Raw genomic sequence first — 14,253 nt, 5'->3', positions numbered from 1 at the left:
TGGGATTCTGAGCTCAGACAGGATGTTGACTTGTATGAAGATCAACCTCTGTTTTTTTTTTTTTTTAAATCTTTTATTTTTATTTAAATTTTTTATTTATTTATGATAGAGAGAGAGAGAGAGAGGCAGAGACATAGGCAGAGGGAGAGGCAGGCTCCATGCACCGGGAGCCCGATGTGGGATTCGATCCCGGGTCTCCAGGATCGCGCCCTGGGCCAAAGGCAGGCGCCAAACCGCTGCGCCACCCAGGGATCCCGAAGATCAACCTCTGTAGACTTCCAAGGGCTTCTGTTGTCCCGAGGGAAGTAGAATCATTATAAGCTTGAACTATACCTTATTATGTTTCTACTGAAAGGATAAGAACTAATTTTAAGAGGTGATAGAAGTGATTATTTAGCAAGAAACTGAATAAGAATGATTTCCTTCTTATAAAAATTATGTTTGATCTTTGTTGTTATCCTTTCTACCAGAGATCCTTGTGGTTTTTTTTTTTTTTTAAGATTTTATATATTTATTCATGAGAGACACAGAGAGAGAGAGACAGAGACACAGGCAGAGGGAGAAGGAGGCCCCATGCAGGGAGCCTGACGTGAGACTCCATCCTGGGTCTCCAGGATCAGGCCCTGGGCTGAAGGCAGTGCTAAATAAACCACTGAGCCACCCGGACTGCCCGAGATCCTTGTGTTTTATACTCTATGTACCAACTGTGTCTTTTCCTTTATTCATGGCTTTAGATATACAATCCAAGATGATATATATTATCATTTTGGACTTACGCAGGGTCCTTAAGAACTCATTCCTTGTATAGATCAATTATGTTTTTAATCCTACATGCATGGGTTAAATAAAAAGATACAACTGTCACTTCCTTTCTCACTCTCCATGCCCTCACACTAGCCCAAAAAAGAGTTTCTATCAAATAATTTTGTTTTTTAAAGATTTTATTCATCTATTCATGAGAGAAAAAAAAGAGAGAGAGGCAGAGACAAATGGAGAAGCAGGCTTCCGGTGGGGAGCCTGATGCTAGACTCAATCCCAGGACTCCAAGATCACGACCTGAGCCAAAGGCATATGCTCAACCACTGAGTCACCCAAGTGCCCCACTACCAAATAATTTGTTGGACTTTTGTGAGGCAGAATTGGAGAATGAGCAGTGAAATACTAGAGACGCAGCAGGAAGGGAAAGAGTTAGCAGTCCATCCTTCCAAACCACTCAAAACTGTTCCTCCTGATATCTTCCACATTACATTATGGCACCAACATCTACCTAGACTTCATCCTTGATACTTCTTTCCTCCCCTTTCCTATACCCATACCTTACTTAATGCTGTAACTCCAATTGAAAAACATGCTTCATTGGTCTACTTTCCATTTCCACTACTACCTTCCAAATCCAAACCACCAGCTTGCTATGCTAGCTTCCTTATTGATTTCCCTGTCTATAACGCATACTTTCCCACAACCTATTCTACATGGCAGGTACAGCAGTTTTTTGAAAATGTAATTATTTGATCATAAGAGAGTGTCTGAAAAAAAAAAAAGAGTGTCTGGAATTAGACTTATTCTCCTACTGTAACAACTAGAAAACTGGACAAAATATATGAGGCAAAGATTTGGGGCATTAGACAAGATACAGCACAGAAACTTGATCCCTAAGAGAATGGAAACAAATGAGATGAGCATTAGAATAGTCCTGGCTTTATGCCTAGAGGTACTTTCCAGCTGCAATACAGGAAGAGGAAGAGCCGCCCAAGAGGAACATGGTAGTCCCACTAAGAAAACAGAGATTGGAATTTTGGAAGGCTGAATAATAATTTGTCTTTTCTTCTTTGTTCTATTAAAGTGGTAAGGTAATTTATATTGAATGATTTATGAGTATTAAAACCAATCAGGTAGTTTGGGGATAAATTACATTTGTTCAGATATGGCTCTTTTCTTGTCTTCCCCAATTCTCTCATTCCCTATAATACTCCAGTTTCTCATTTGCCAGAATGCTCCCCAAATACTTATTCCTGGGTTTTTATGTCTCATATTCTTTCCACCTCTTCTTTGGAAACTCTTAGCTTATTTTACTTAGTGAATATACTAATTCACTAACATTGTAAGTATGATGTCTGATTTTATATTTGCACAGTAAATTCAAGCAATTGACTGAAGATTATCTTTTGGCATTAAGAAAATATTCAATTTAGGGGTGCCTGGGTGGCTCAATTGGTTGGGCATCAGACTCTTGGTTTCAGCTGGGATTGTGATCCTGGCATAGTGGGATGGAGCCCCACATTGGGCTCTGTGCTCTGTGTGGAGTCTGTGTGGGATTCTTTCCTTACCCCCTACCCCTACCACCACTCACACATGTGCTCTCTGTGCTCTCTCTCTCTCTCAAATAAATAAAATCTTGAAAAAAAATATTTATGTTTAAAGAGAACCACATATACACAATATACTAAGATAAATTTGAAATAGATTAAAAATTTGAATGTTAAGGCTGGAAACCATAAAACTCCTAGAAAAAGACATAGGCAGTAAGTCTTTGGCATCAGTAATCTTTGTTTGCACCAGTCTCCTCATATAAGGGCAACAAAAGCTAAAATAAATAAATAAATAAATAAATAAATAAATAAACAAACAAACAAAAGCTAAATAAAAATAAAAGTTTTGTACAGAGAAAAAATCATCAACAAAACAAAAATGCAATCTACTGAATGGGAGAAGGTATTTGCAAATCATACATCCAATCAAGAGTTAATGTCCACGGGATCCCTGGGTGGTGCAGCGGTTTGGCGCCTGCCTTTGGCCCAGGGCGCGATCCTGGAGACCCGGGATCGAATCCCACGTCGGGCTCCCGGTGCATGGAGCCTGCTTCTCCCTCTGCCTATGTCTCTGCCTCTCTCTCTCTCTCTGTGACTATCATAAATAAATAAAAATTAAAAAAAAATTAAAAAAAAGAGTTAATGTCCAAAATATATAAAGAATTTACATAACTTAATATAAAAAAAACACAACCAATTAAAAAAAGGGGAAAGGACTTGAAAAGACATTTTTCCAAAGATATAGATGGCCAGCAGGCACATGAAAAGATGTTTAACATCACTACTTATCAGGAAAATGTAATTCATAAACATAATGAGATACCTGACACCTATCAGATTGGGTATTATCAAAAAGAAAAAAAAAGTGTTGGCAAGGATGTGGAGAAATGGAGAAAATGAATCCTTGTACACTGTTGGTGGAAATGTAAATTAGTGCAGCCACTGTGGAAAGCAGTATGGAGGGTCATCAAAAAGTAAAAATAGAACTACTATATGATCCAGCAGTTCCACTGCTAGATACTTATCCAGTGAAAATGAAAACACCAATTCAAAGAGATACATGCATCCTTATGTTCATGGCAGCATTATTTATGATAGCCAAGATATGAAAGCAATACATGAATGGATGAAGATGGGAGATACATATACACACATAAAACTCAGCCATAAAAAAGAATGAAATCTTGCCATTTGCAACTACATGAATAGACCTAGAGTGTATTATGCTAAGTGAAATAAGTCAGAGAAAGACAACTAACATATGCTTTCACTCATATGTGGACTCTTAAAAAACAAAACAAATGGACAATCGAAACAGAAATAGATTCATAGATACTGGATATAAACTGTTGGGTTACTAGAGCATGGAGGGTTGGGGTGAGCAAAATGAGTGATGGGGGTTAAGAAGTACAAACTTCTAGTTATAAAATAAATAAGTCATGGGGATGTAATGTATAATATAGGGAATATAGTCAGTATTCTAATAACTTTGGTGACAGATGAACTAGACTTAATGGGATCATTTCATAATGTCTAAAAATATTGACTCACTGTTACATAGATGAAAGTAATATTGTATATCAACTATGCATCAATTAAAAAATAATGAGTAAATAAACTGAAGGAAAATGGTATATTAGGACTCTATTCTGGTAACTGACAGTACTCCAACTCAAGATTAGGTAAAAGAAAATTTATTATAATGTATTTCCTGGAAGATTGAACATCAAGATGGCAGGAAGGGCAGAGATGTGGCTATACTTCTATTAACTTAGTCCTCTGACTTAAATATCATCAGGATTCTCTGACTCTAGTCTCTGCTTCTCTGTGTGCTTTGGCTTCATTCTTCTCCCAGAATGGGAAATGTGGCTGCTGACAACTCAGGAGCTTTACATCTTACAGCACCAACACTAGATAGACTGGCTTGATTCTCTCTTCCTACATCCAAAAATTGACCCTGCCTTGAGTCAAGTGCTCACTCTCTACCAATCAGCTGTGGCCAAGGAGACTGAGTCAGTTAGGGACACCTTCCAGGAAAATTGTATGAATGGAGGGAGGAGAGGAACATTTTTCAGGAGACAGGAATTTCTATTCCCAGAAGGGAAGCAGTGCTTAGAATGCAAACTAGTAGGTTTCTCCTATAAATGGAAACATTGGTATGCTAAATATGTCGACTAAGAGAAGGAACTTCCCATTAACTAGGTACAGTCATAGCTGCTAGTCAGATCAGCTGCTAGTCAGAATATTCCCTGACTTAAGGAAAGCAACACAAAAACATAGGAAATATGCCTTTTTTCACATGTGTGGTTGTGATGGGGCCATGCTATTCTTAAAATACATGTTTCTCTTTATTTCTTTATTCTTAGAAAATTGCATTTCTCCACTGTATCATGAACAATCACTGACTTAACCAAAATAACCCATATGGTTCCTTATGAAAATAAGAGAATAAAATCTATTATGAGCAAGTAATTTGGGTATTTTCTTTTGTATTTATGTACTATCCAATTACATTAAAAATATTTCTATTTACCTTCTGTCCACTTTTTCTATCAATTATGTTTTTCCAATGCTCTATAAGAATAAATATGAACATTTTATTCTTTTTTTCTGTAAAAGAACTTCAACTCCTTTATGATATTTGGAAATCCAATAAACTTCTAATTACATAAATTAGAAGGAAATTAATGGAAATATTGGGAAAAGTTCTTTTTGCCATTATTTGTAGATGTAAAGTTTCTTGGGATATACTGTATTAGGTATAATTTGCTATTGTATATTAGTTTATTTCATTTATGGCCCAGGATATTTTTATCTTCCTTTAGAGGCACTTCCTTTCTTTGCTGTTGGAAGGCCACAGCTAGACCTGGGACACTAACTAAGCCAGGCAGCCTGGTCTAATCTGGGATTGAGATGATTGGAAGCTGTGCGTCAGTCCTCGTTTAGGTGTTATTCCATTTTATTTTATTCCTAGGGTTGTCTTTTGGTAACCCTGTCCAAAGCCTGGGGACTTATCAAAGCCCCACACCCATAAAGTTGGTATGCCCCCAGTTTCCGTTTTTGTTCTTCATGGCCCATGAGTCATTGCAAGCTCTGCATATCTCTCAACTTCTCAGGCACATATTTCAAAATTGGCAGATACTTTCATATATGATACTTCTACTTGGAGCACACACTTCCTTAATCCTGGCTAACTCCTACTTCTATCCTTATGGCCTGGCCTAAATGTAATTCCTGGGAAACTTTCCTTGACTCTCATAGCAGTGCCCCTCCCTTGTGCCACCACAGTATCCTGCCTTCTCTTGTCATGAATACTGATGACATTTAAAAATAATTGCTTGTCTCCCCTTACCAGATTCTACACTTCATGATGATGGCAGGAACAGCATCTTCCTTGCTTATCCCTTTGTTTCGGGGACCTAAAACAGTGCCTGGAATATTATAAGAATGCAAATATTTGTTCATGAATTAATTGATACTTCTCTATGCTTAAGAGGCTTCTATTTCCTTTTTTTCTTTCTTTTCTTTTTTTTTTTTTTTTTTAAGAGGCTTCCATTTCCTGCAGAAAAAATTCCCACTTCCTATGCATGGCATATAAGATTTTTTTTTTTTTTTTTTTGCATATAAGATTTTTTGTGATGTGAGTCTTGGATCTCTCACCACACCATACTCTATAAATATGCTTTGCTGTTTAACATCTCATATACATGGTGCTCTGTCCTGTGTGTCTTTTTTCCTTTTGTGGTCTGGAAAATTGATGCTATCTGTGGCTTCTCTTGTGGTCTGGAAAATTCTTGCTCTTCGTTAACAGTTTAAAAGAGAAGTTTAGGGGCACCTGGGTGGCTCAGGCAGTTAAGCATCTGTCTTCGGCTTAGGCTTGGGTCATGATCCCAAGTACTGGGATCAATCCCCGTATCAGACTCCCTGAACAGCGGGGAGTCTGCTTCTCCCTCTCCCTCTGATCCTCCTCCCTGCTTGTGTTCGCTCTCTGTCTCAAATAAATAAATAAATAATAACATCTTTTTAAACAAAAATAAATAAAAGAGAAGTTTAAGTTTCTTCTCCTCTTCAAAGTCTTTTTGGACTGATCCTTGCTATTTTTCTAATACCTTTACTTTCTTCTGAATAACCTGTCTAATGTCACATAGCTAGTAAGTGGTGGAAGCAGAATTTGAACCCAGGTAATCTGATTGCAGAGTCCAAACTGTACTGGCTGGACAGACAGGGAGAGACGGCAGAGGGAAAGGGAATGTGGTATGTTATCAGCAGGGGCTGAAACAGTTCCTGTGTGGCCAGGCATAGATTTGTGGATCGGAGTAGTAGGAATTGAGGACTGAGGTGTCAGTTTAGGTTAAATTATTAATATCCTAGTGTTTCATGATAAGGAGCTTAGATTCTGTCCTGTAACTAATGGGTTCATTTTAGATTTAAGCATAGGAATTACAGAACTACAATTTAACATATAGAAATAGCTCTGGCTATGTTTACACAACAGGTTGATGGCAAACAGATGATTGAGCAACTCTCTCTGATAGTGTTCAGATTATGCCAGGGGATGGCCTTCTGGAACAAGAATGCTGTGGTTTCCATTTTTGTCATTGCGATCTACCTTACAGCTATGGAAGAAGTTATTAGTAGCCACAGAGTATTTCCCTAACAGAAGTAATGCATGTCTGGTTATCCTGAATAGCATTTGGATTTGGTCTTTATCCTCAATCTGATATTGTATATTTATACAAAAATCTTTGTAACTGTATATATACCTTAAATTACTTTTTGTGTGATTAATTTATATTAAAATTCACAGTCTGAAATGTTTTCTCTCTGGAAATTTGGAAAATTATTTCTCTGTGTACTTACTTCCCCCAAATACACAACATATATTTTTCTAGGCTTCATAGCTCTAATTTTTAGGTACAGTGATTGAATAATTCAGTCAATAGCATTTATGGTACATTTGAACTACATAGGTATTTGGAAGGACTATTTAGTCAAAAGTGGTGTGTACTCAGAAACATCTCACATGTATGATATAGAACAGTAATTCATCCTTTTATATTAATTTAGTTTTTGATGTGCATTAATGTATTATGTAATTGTTTTTAGTGTCCTTTGCTGTAGTTCTGTGACATTAGGAGATAGTACTACACAAATCTAATTTTATTATAGTCCTAGAAGTCTTAATGTTTGATAACCCTTCCCTCTCCTTCCCCCCCCCCCCACCCGTGTCCCATCTATATTCTCTCTTTCCATTTCTCTCTCCACCTTCCCATCCCTTCCTTCCTCTGTTTCTCCCTCTCTCAACGCAGGTATACTGTTCATACACAAACACATTATTAGGTGAAAGGTTCTCGTTCTCCAAGTAAATAAGAATCTATCTATCTTTTTTTTTTTTTTTTTTTCTGAGAGAGAGTGTGTGAAAGGGGAAGGGGAGGGCAAGGGAGAAGGAGAGACAGATTCTTAAGCAGGCTCCACATGGAGCATGGAGCCTGATGCAGGACTCAATCCCATGACCTTGAGATTATGACCTGAATCAGAATCAGGAATCGGATGCTTAACTGACTGAGCCACCCAGGCATGTCTGAGTAAATAAGAATCTTAATCTTACTGAGCTTTCTGTAGCCACATATACCACTCTGGTTATACTTACTTCTTCCATGGCATCTCTTCCCCATTTCTCATTCAAGGTTATCCTTGAGGTTTATTATTCAATTAGATTCTTACTGTGAAAATGCTGATTATAGGTCAAGAATAAGTCCTATATTCTCATTTATTAACATTTTCTATAAGATAAAATCATTGGATCTTCATGGTGATGCTAACCAGTTCTTGTTTTTCTTTTCTGTTATGGGAAAATCAGACCTGGGAAGGACTTCAGATAACATATTCATGAAAGTTCCTTAATCTTTCAAGACTACACTATTGGCAACTATGAAAATAACTAGCCCATTAGTGAGTGTCTGTTGTGCTCAGTATTTTGCACACATGATTGGTAATCACCACATTAATAATAAGGTGGTTGACCACATTCTACAGATACAACAGGCTGAGAAAAAGGATTCATTAACATACCTGAGGTCACACAGCTAGTAAGTAACAAACTGAATTTAACTTCAAATTTGTCTGATTAAAGTCTATACCTCTTTCACTACATAAAATTTCTTTCAGTCAGCAATTGATATCTGAGGAGATGCATATCTATACAGGGGCAGCAAAAACTAAAAAAAGGAAGCAGCATTATTGGATTTCTATTTTCAATTATTATTTTATACTATGACAATTTGAGGCAGAATTACAGAAGGATTTGTTAGAATTCTAAATCTAATTTGTGAATTTTTCTAGTGGAAAGTTGATAGTCTTGTCTTCAATGCAGTAGTCATCAAGAATGGATTTTCTATCTCTAGTTTTAAGACGAAGTTGGCTGCAGCATTGGCAAGATGTCGAATCAAACATGATGCCCTTTCAATTTACCACATTCTTCCAGAAACAATTAGGAACCAGGAACTAAGGGCCTCCACTTTGCCACTTTATGCTTGGATAAATACTTGTAAAATCAGGTATGAGTTTTAATCAAATTCTTTATTCATATTTCAATTTACTAGCCTTTCAAAATAATGTGATAAGAAATACTACCTTTTTAATGGGTGGGGTGGGGCACAGCTAAGGGAGTGATTCAAGAATCATAGTTTAGTTCAGGATCTTATCATCAAATTACCAAAGGTAATTACATAAATATGTTAACTTTTCTGTCTTTAATTACCTTTTAACTTATCATTAGCTAAAATTGTTAAGTTCCATTAGATGCAATGTATATGGTATTATTTTTATTTATTTTAGGAAAAAGATGCTAGTGTTAAATACATTTTTAATATATTATTTTATATATATTTAATATATTATTTTTAATTACACTTACAATTATTTTTAGTTACAACCTACTATTGCATATTTACAGCCCTGAAGAAGTTTATTATAGTTTGAAGAAAAAAGGTTATCATAAAGTCAAATCTGTATTACATATTGATGATAAAGTCTTTGCTGTGGACCAACATTGCCATGATGTCTTGATTTTTCCATCTCATCTTAAAAATGATCTTCTAAATATAGATCTTTTCAAAGATTATAAACTTATACTTCAGGTAAACAGACATTTACTTTCATTGTGATTCTCAATAATCCTACTTACTCAAAGAATCCACTTAAAAATAAAACCTAACAAACTGACTATATTTTTTATAGATTATCAAGGAAATTTATAAAGGCTAATTTTCAACTATTTTATTGAATAAAATATATACCCCTACAATCAGTGTTCCTATTGTACTTCAGCATCTTTGTCCCATGTGAAGTTATAAAGTACATGTTCTCCTTCCTGGACTCAATAGATGGGGATACTTGTATTGCTGGAACCTGAAAGGCTATATTTTTCTCCTCCAAGGGAGTATTCAAAAAAAGTGCAATGGTACCTTTTCCAACTTCTATTTCTGGGGAAGATGCTAATACCATCCTGAATTTGAAAATGCAATATGTTATACTTTCCCATTACTTCCTTAATATGGTCTTACAGTCTTGATTTATAAGAGGTATATAATGGCAATCAATGCAGGAAGAGGATGTGAGATTATATGTGGTTTCAATAGAATGAAAAAGAAATGATCCCAAAAGTTAGGTTATATTAATTTTTATGTCCTTAGATTCCAATGCTTGGCTCAGATTTACCTTCGTCTTCCCCTTCACACACTCATCTTCTTGGGTGGAATCTCTTGGCCTTATCTTATAGTGATACAAACCCTACAGAGCACTGAGATCAACTGCAGAAACCCATATGTCTAGCCCCTTTTTATAAGCTTGTCAATCATCTTACTTTTAATATCTGTGAATCAGCAGTGATTTAAATGACAGTGGAATGGGGAAGAAAGAATGGTATCAGCTGATGAGTGAGTTTTCATGAAGAGGTAAGAATCGGTGCTGTAGTAGGACATCACTAATCTATTAAACACATTTTGGAGATTTTGACATTATCATCACTATATAAAAGCTAAATGATAACATTTATAATTTAGGCTAAACAAAGTTAAGGTCTTTGTTTTAAAATTCTTTATATCAGTTATTTTTGTTAACTTTGTCTTCTAACATATATTAAGATGTTTTAAACTCAAATGGATTAGGTATCTCAAGAGTCCTACTGAGTACTTTTTTTTTTTTACTTAAGCAAAAAGAAAGTTTATGCTTCTAGTCAAACCATTTGAAATTCTAATCATATCATTATCTTGTAGGACAAATCTCGAAGTCTTGCTGTCCATTCTGTAAGGGCTTTATTAAATATGGATGATGATATCTTAATGGTCAATACAGGTTCATGGTACACAGTTGCCCATATGTCAGTCTTAACAAATAATAATACCTCAAAAATATTTGTGTGTGGAGTAAAGTCACAAGCTAAGGATCCTGACCTGAAGAATCTTTTTACAAAAATGGGATGTAAAAGTATGTATAAATATTTATTTGTTTGGTGATTAATGTTCTACAAAATTTAGAAATGTCAAAAATTTGAATTTGTTTTTTGTAATATAAAAACTCTAATATATTATACTCTTAAAATTATTCACTAATTCATATTACACCAGGGTCTTCTCATTGTTTAATATTGGTTAAACAACTGTAGTTTAAATTAATGAATATATTGGCACTTTGGGATATTGCTTGGCATTAGCTACCATATAATTTGAAGTTCAAACAATAATTAAAGTAGGTGGTAGAAATTATCATCCTTTAATAAATAAGAACACAACCAAAGGAATGCTTGACAATGTTAGTATTTAGGACTAGAAGTTACCATCCTTTAGGCTTCTTATTTTCAAAATCTTTTCCATTGGATCATGCTGTGACTAAAGATAACATTTTATTTATTATAGGTTCAGTGAGGCTGAAAAACCAAGCAAAACTTTTGACAGATTCACATGGCTAAGGAGACAAAAAAAATAGAATTTAAAGCTTGACTTGGAGAGGTAGACTAGTAAATACCTAGAATTTCATATGGAGACAGAAGAAGTATATACTGGATAGTCATCAGTTATGTAACAAATTGAAGCCCAAGTTCTAGTCATCTCATTCCCAATTGGATTAAGATGATCTGGGATTATTAGTGCCCAGATTTAGCTGCCAATCAGAAGCAAAAGTAAATTTTCTCTGGAAGAAAATAACATCATCCTAGGTCTCATATCATCTCCTAAATTTTTTCAAATATAATGTTTGGCACTCAGTTTAAAAAACAAAAACAAAAAAAAACAAGGTAAAAAGAAAAGATATGACTGGTATAAAGAGAAAAACACTGCAATAGGAACAAACCTATAGGTGGTTCTAATACTAGAGATATCAGATGTGGACTTTAAAATAACTATGATTAGTATGCTGAAGAGATTAAATGCCAAGTTGTAGAATTTCAGCAGAGAACTGGAAACAATTTTTTTAAGTAAAAAGAAAATTCTAGAACTAAAAAATACAACATGTGAAAATAAGAGGTAAATAAATTTAACAGTAGATTAGAGCTAAGGAAAGAGTAAATGAACTGACAAGCCACAAGAAAATATCCAGACTGAAGCAAGGGAAGACAAAGGATTAATAATATGGGAAAGATCATAAAACACACATGAGACTCAGTGATCCAGTGATCTTCCGTATGCTGTGATTGAGAACACAGAAAGAGAGGAGAAAAATAATTGAGAAGAAATAATATTTGAAATTAAGGCTGGGAATTTTTCAAAATAGATAAAATAAATTAAGCCACAGATTCAAGAAGCTCTATGAACTTCAGTAAGAATAAATATATAGAAAACATATTAGGTATATTGTGGTATAACTACTGAAAACCAAAGACCAAGCAGTCGAGGTGATAATATATATTACTTTTAATAGAAAAGCAATAAACTAAAAACTAACTTCTCAACAGAAATAACCAAAACCAGAAAACTATTAATATCTTCATAGTGCAGAAACTACCAAGTACATTTCTAAACTCAGCAGAAATTTCCTCTGAAATAAAGATATTCTCAAACAAATGAAATCTGAGACCTTGTCACCAGCAGACACAGTGGAGGATATACTAAAGGTTATTTCTTGAGTAGAAGGAATATTATCTCATATAGAAAGTTGTAGATGCTGGAATAAATGAAGAATAATGGAAAAGATAAGTACATAGGCAAACCAATTATAATCTAATGTCTTGTGGGAGTATAAACTAATGTCTTATGGGGTTAAAATATGTGTGTTATATTTAATTAAAGTAAATTACAACAATGATACATAATTTAGAGAGAAGGAAATAGAATTAATGTGTTTTTATCATCTTTGCTTTGTCCAGTAAATGGTAAAAAATAGTAAATCATTAAGTCAGTGGTGTGTGTTATATCTAGGGCAATGAATAAACAAATAATAAAAGGATGTTTAATAGCTAGGAGGGAGTAAAATGGAATATGGAGTTAGAATACCCTATTAACATAGAAAGGATAAGACAAATAGCAAATAGGTAGATTAAACTTTAAAAAATATATATGTAAGCACATTAAGTATGCATGACTAATACTTGAAATAAGACAAAGAATGTCAGTATTAAAATTTTAAGATCAACAATATGCCTATTTATAAGAGAAATTCTTTACATAAAAGGATATTAAAAAATTAGGACAGAAAAAGATATACATTACATATACTACTACAAGAGCTATTGACAAAGTAGATTTAAGTTAAGAAACATTACTAGAAATATAACATTTTCATTAGGAAAATGAAACAGTATGAAAGAAGTATATACTTAATAACATAATATTGCATAAAACTAAAATGTAGATTTCACCTATGATTTTTGCAAGGTTTCCAGATAAAAAATTAGCATACAAAGTCAGTTTCTGCATATCATTAACAAAAGTTTGAAAATGAAGCAGATACCTTTTACAATAGTACCAAAAACTATAACACATTTAGGAGTACATCTAATAAAATATGTGTAAGACCTCCTCATAAAACTATGGACCATTATTGAAAGACAGAAGACCTAAGTAAATATAATAAGAGATCATATTCATGAACTGAAAAACTTAATGTCATCAAGATGACCTTTCTCTCCAAGTTGATCTGTATGGATTCAGTTCAATCCACATGATACTGCAGAGTACCGAGGAGATGTTTTCTTTTTCAATAAATGGTTCTAGAAAAAATGAAACTGATCTGTACTTCACACCAATACAAATCTAGAATCTCCTAGAATTTATAAGGGAAACTTAATGACTAGGATTGGTAAAGATTTCTTAAACAGGACACACAAAGCACTAACCATACAAGAAAAGATCAATAAATTGGAATACAGTAAACTTTTTAAAAATTTAAAACTTCTATACATTAAGAGAGTGCAAAGGCAAACTAGAGAGGGAGCATATAAACTGAGGAAGAGTTTTATATACATGTATATAAAGAATTCTTACAAATTAACAATAAAAAGATAGACAACCCAGTTGGAAAATGTGCAAGAGACAAGACCAGTCATTTCACAAAAGAGGATATCCAGATGCAAAAAAAAAAAACTTAGGTAAAAGTAGTCAATCCCATTACTAATCAGGGAAATGCAGTTAAAATCACCACATATCCACAGAATGATTAAAATTTAAAAGGTTTGGAGGGGAGCCTGGGTGGTTCAGTTGGTTAAGCATCTGACTCTTGATCTCAGCTCAGGTCATGATCTCAGTGTTGTGAGTTCAAGCCCCATGTGGGGCTCCACACTGGGCATGGAGCCTACTTAAAAAAAAAAAAAAAATTACAGTACCATGTACTGGCCAGGTAAGTAACATTGGGAATGCTCAAAGATAGCTGGTGGGACTGTAAACTTGTACAGCCACTCTAGAAAACTAGCATTAATCACCAAACATGAAATATGTATAGACCCTATAACCCA

The 14,253-nt window shown here is 34.5% G+C and overlaps 1 protein-coding gene across 1 annotated transcript in view; it reads left to right on the top strand.

Annotated features, from left to right (window-relative positions):
- NSUN7 (NOP2/Sun RNA methyltransferase family member 7) overlaps positions 1-14,253 on the top strand; it is a gene marked incomplete at its 5' end in the record, with an annotated part of 59,697 nt that overhangs the window by 12,200 nt on the left and 33,244 nt on the right. Inside the window, 3 exons of the mRNA XM_072784805.1 lie at positions 8,714-8,866; positions 9,265-9,448; positions 10,586-10,796. Of these exons, the coding sequence (XP_072640906.1) occupies positions 8,714-8,866; positions 9,265-9,448; positions 10,586-10,796 (548 nt within the window). The remainder of the gene's footprint in view (positions 1-8,713; positions 8,867-9,264; positions 9,449-10,585; positions 10,797-14,253) is intronic.

Source organism: Canis lupus, chromosome 2 (genome assembly GCF_048164855.1).
Source record: "Canis lupus baileyi chromosome 2, mCanLup2.hap1, whole genome shotgun sequence".
NCBI lineage: Eukaryota > Metazoa > Chordata > Mammalia > Carnivora > Canidae > Canis > Canis lupus.
Note: the sequence above shows the minus strand (reverse complement) of the source record. Positions and strands in the feature narration are given on the sequence as shown.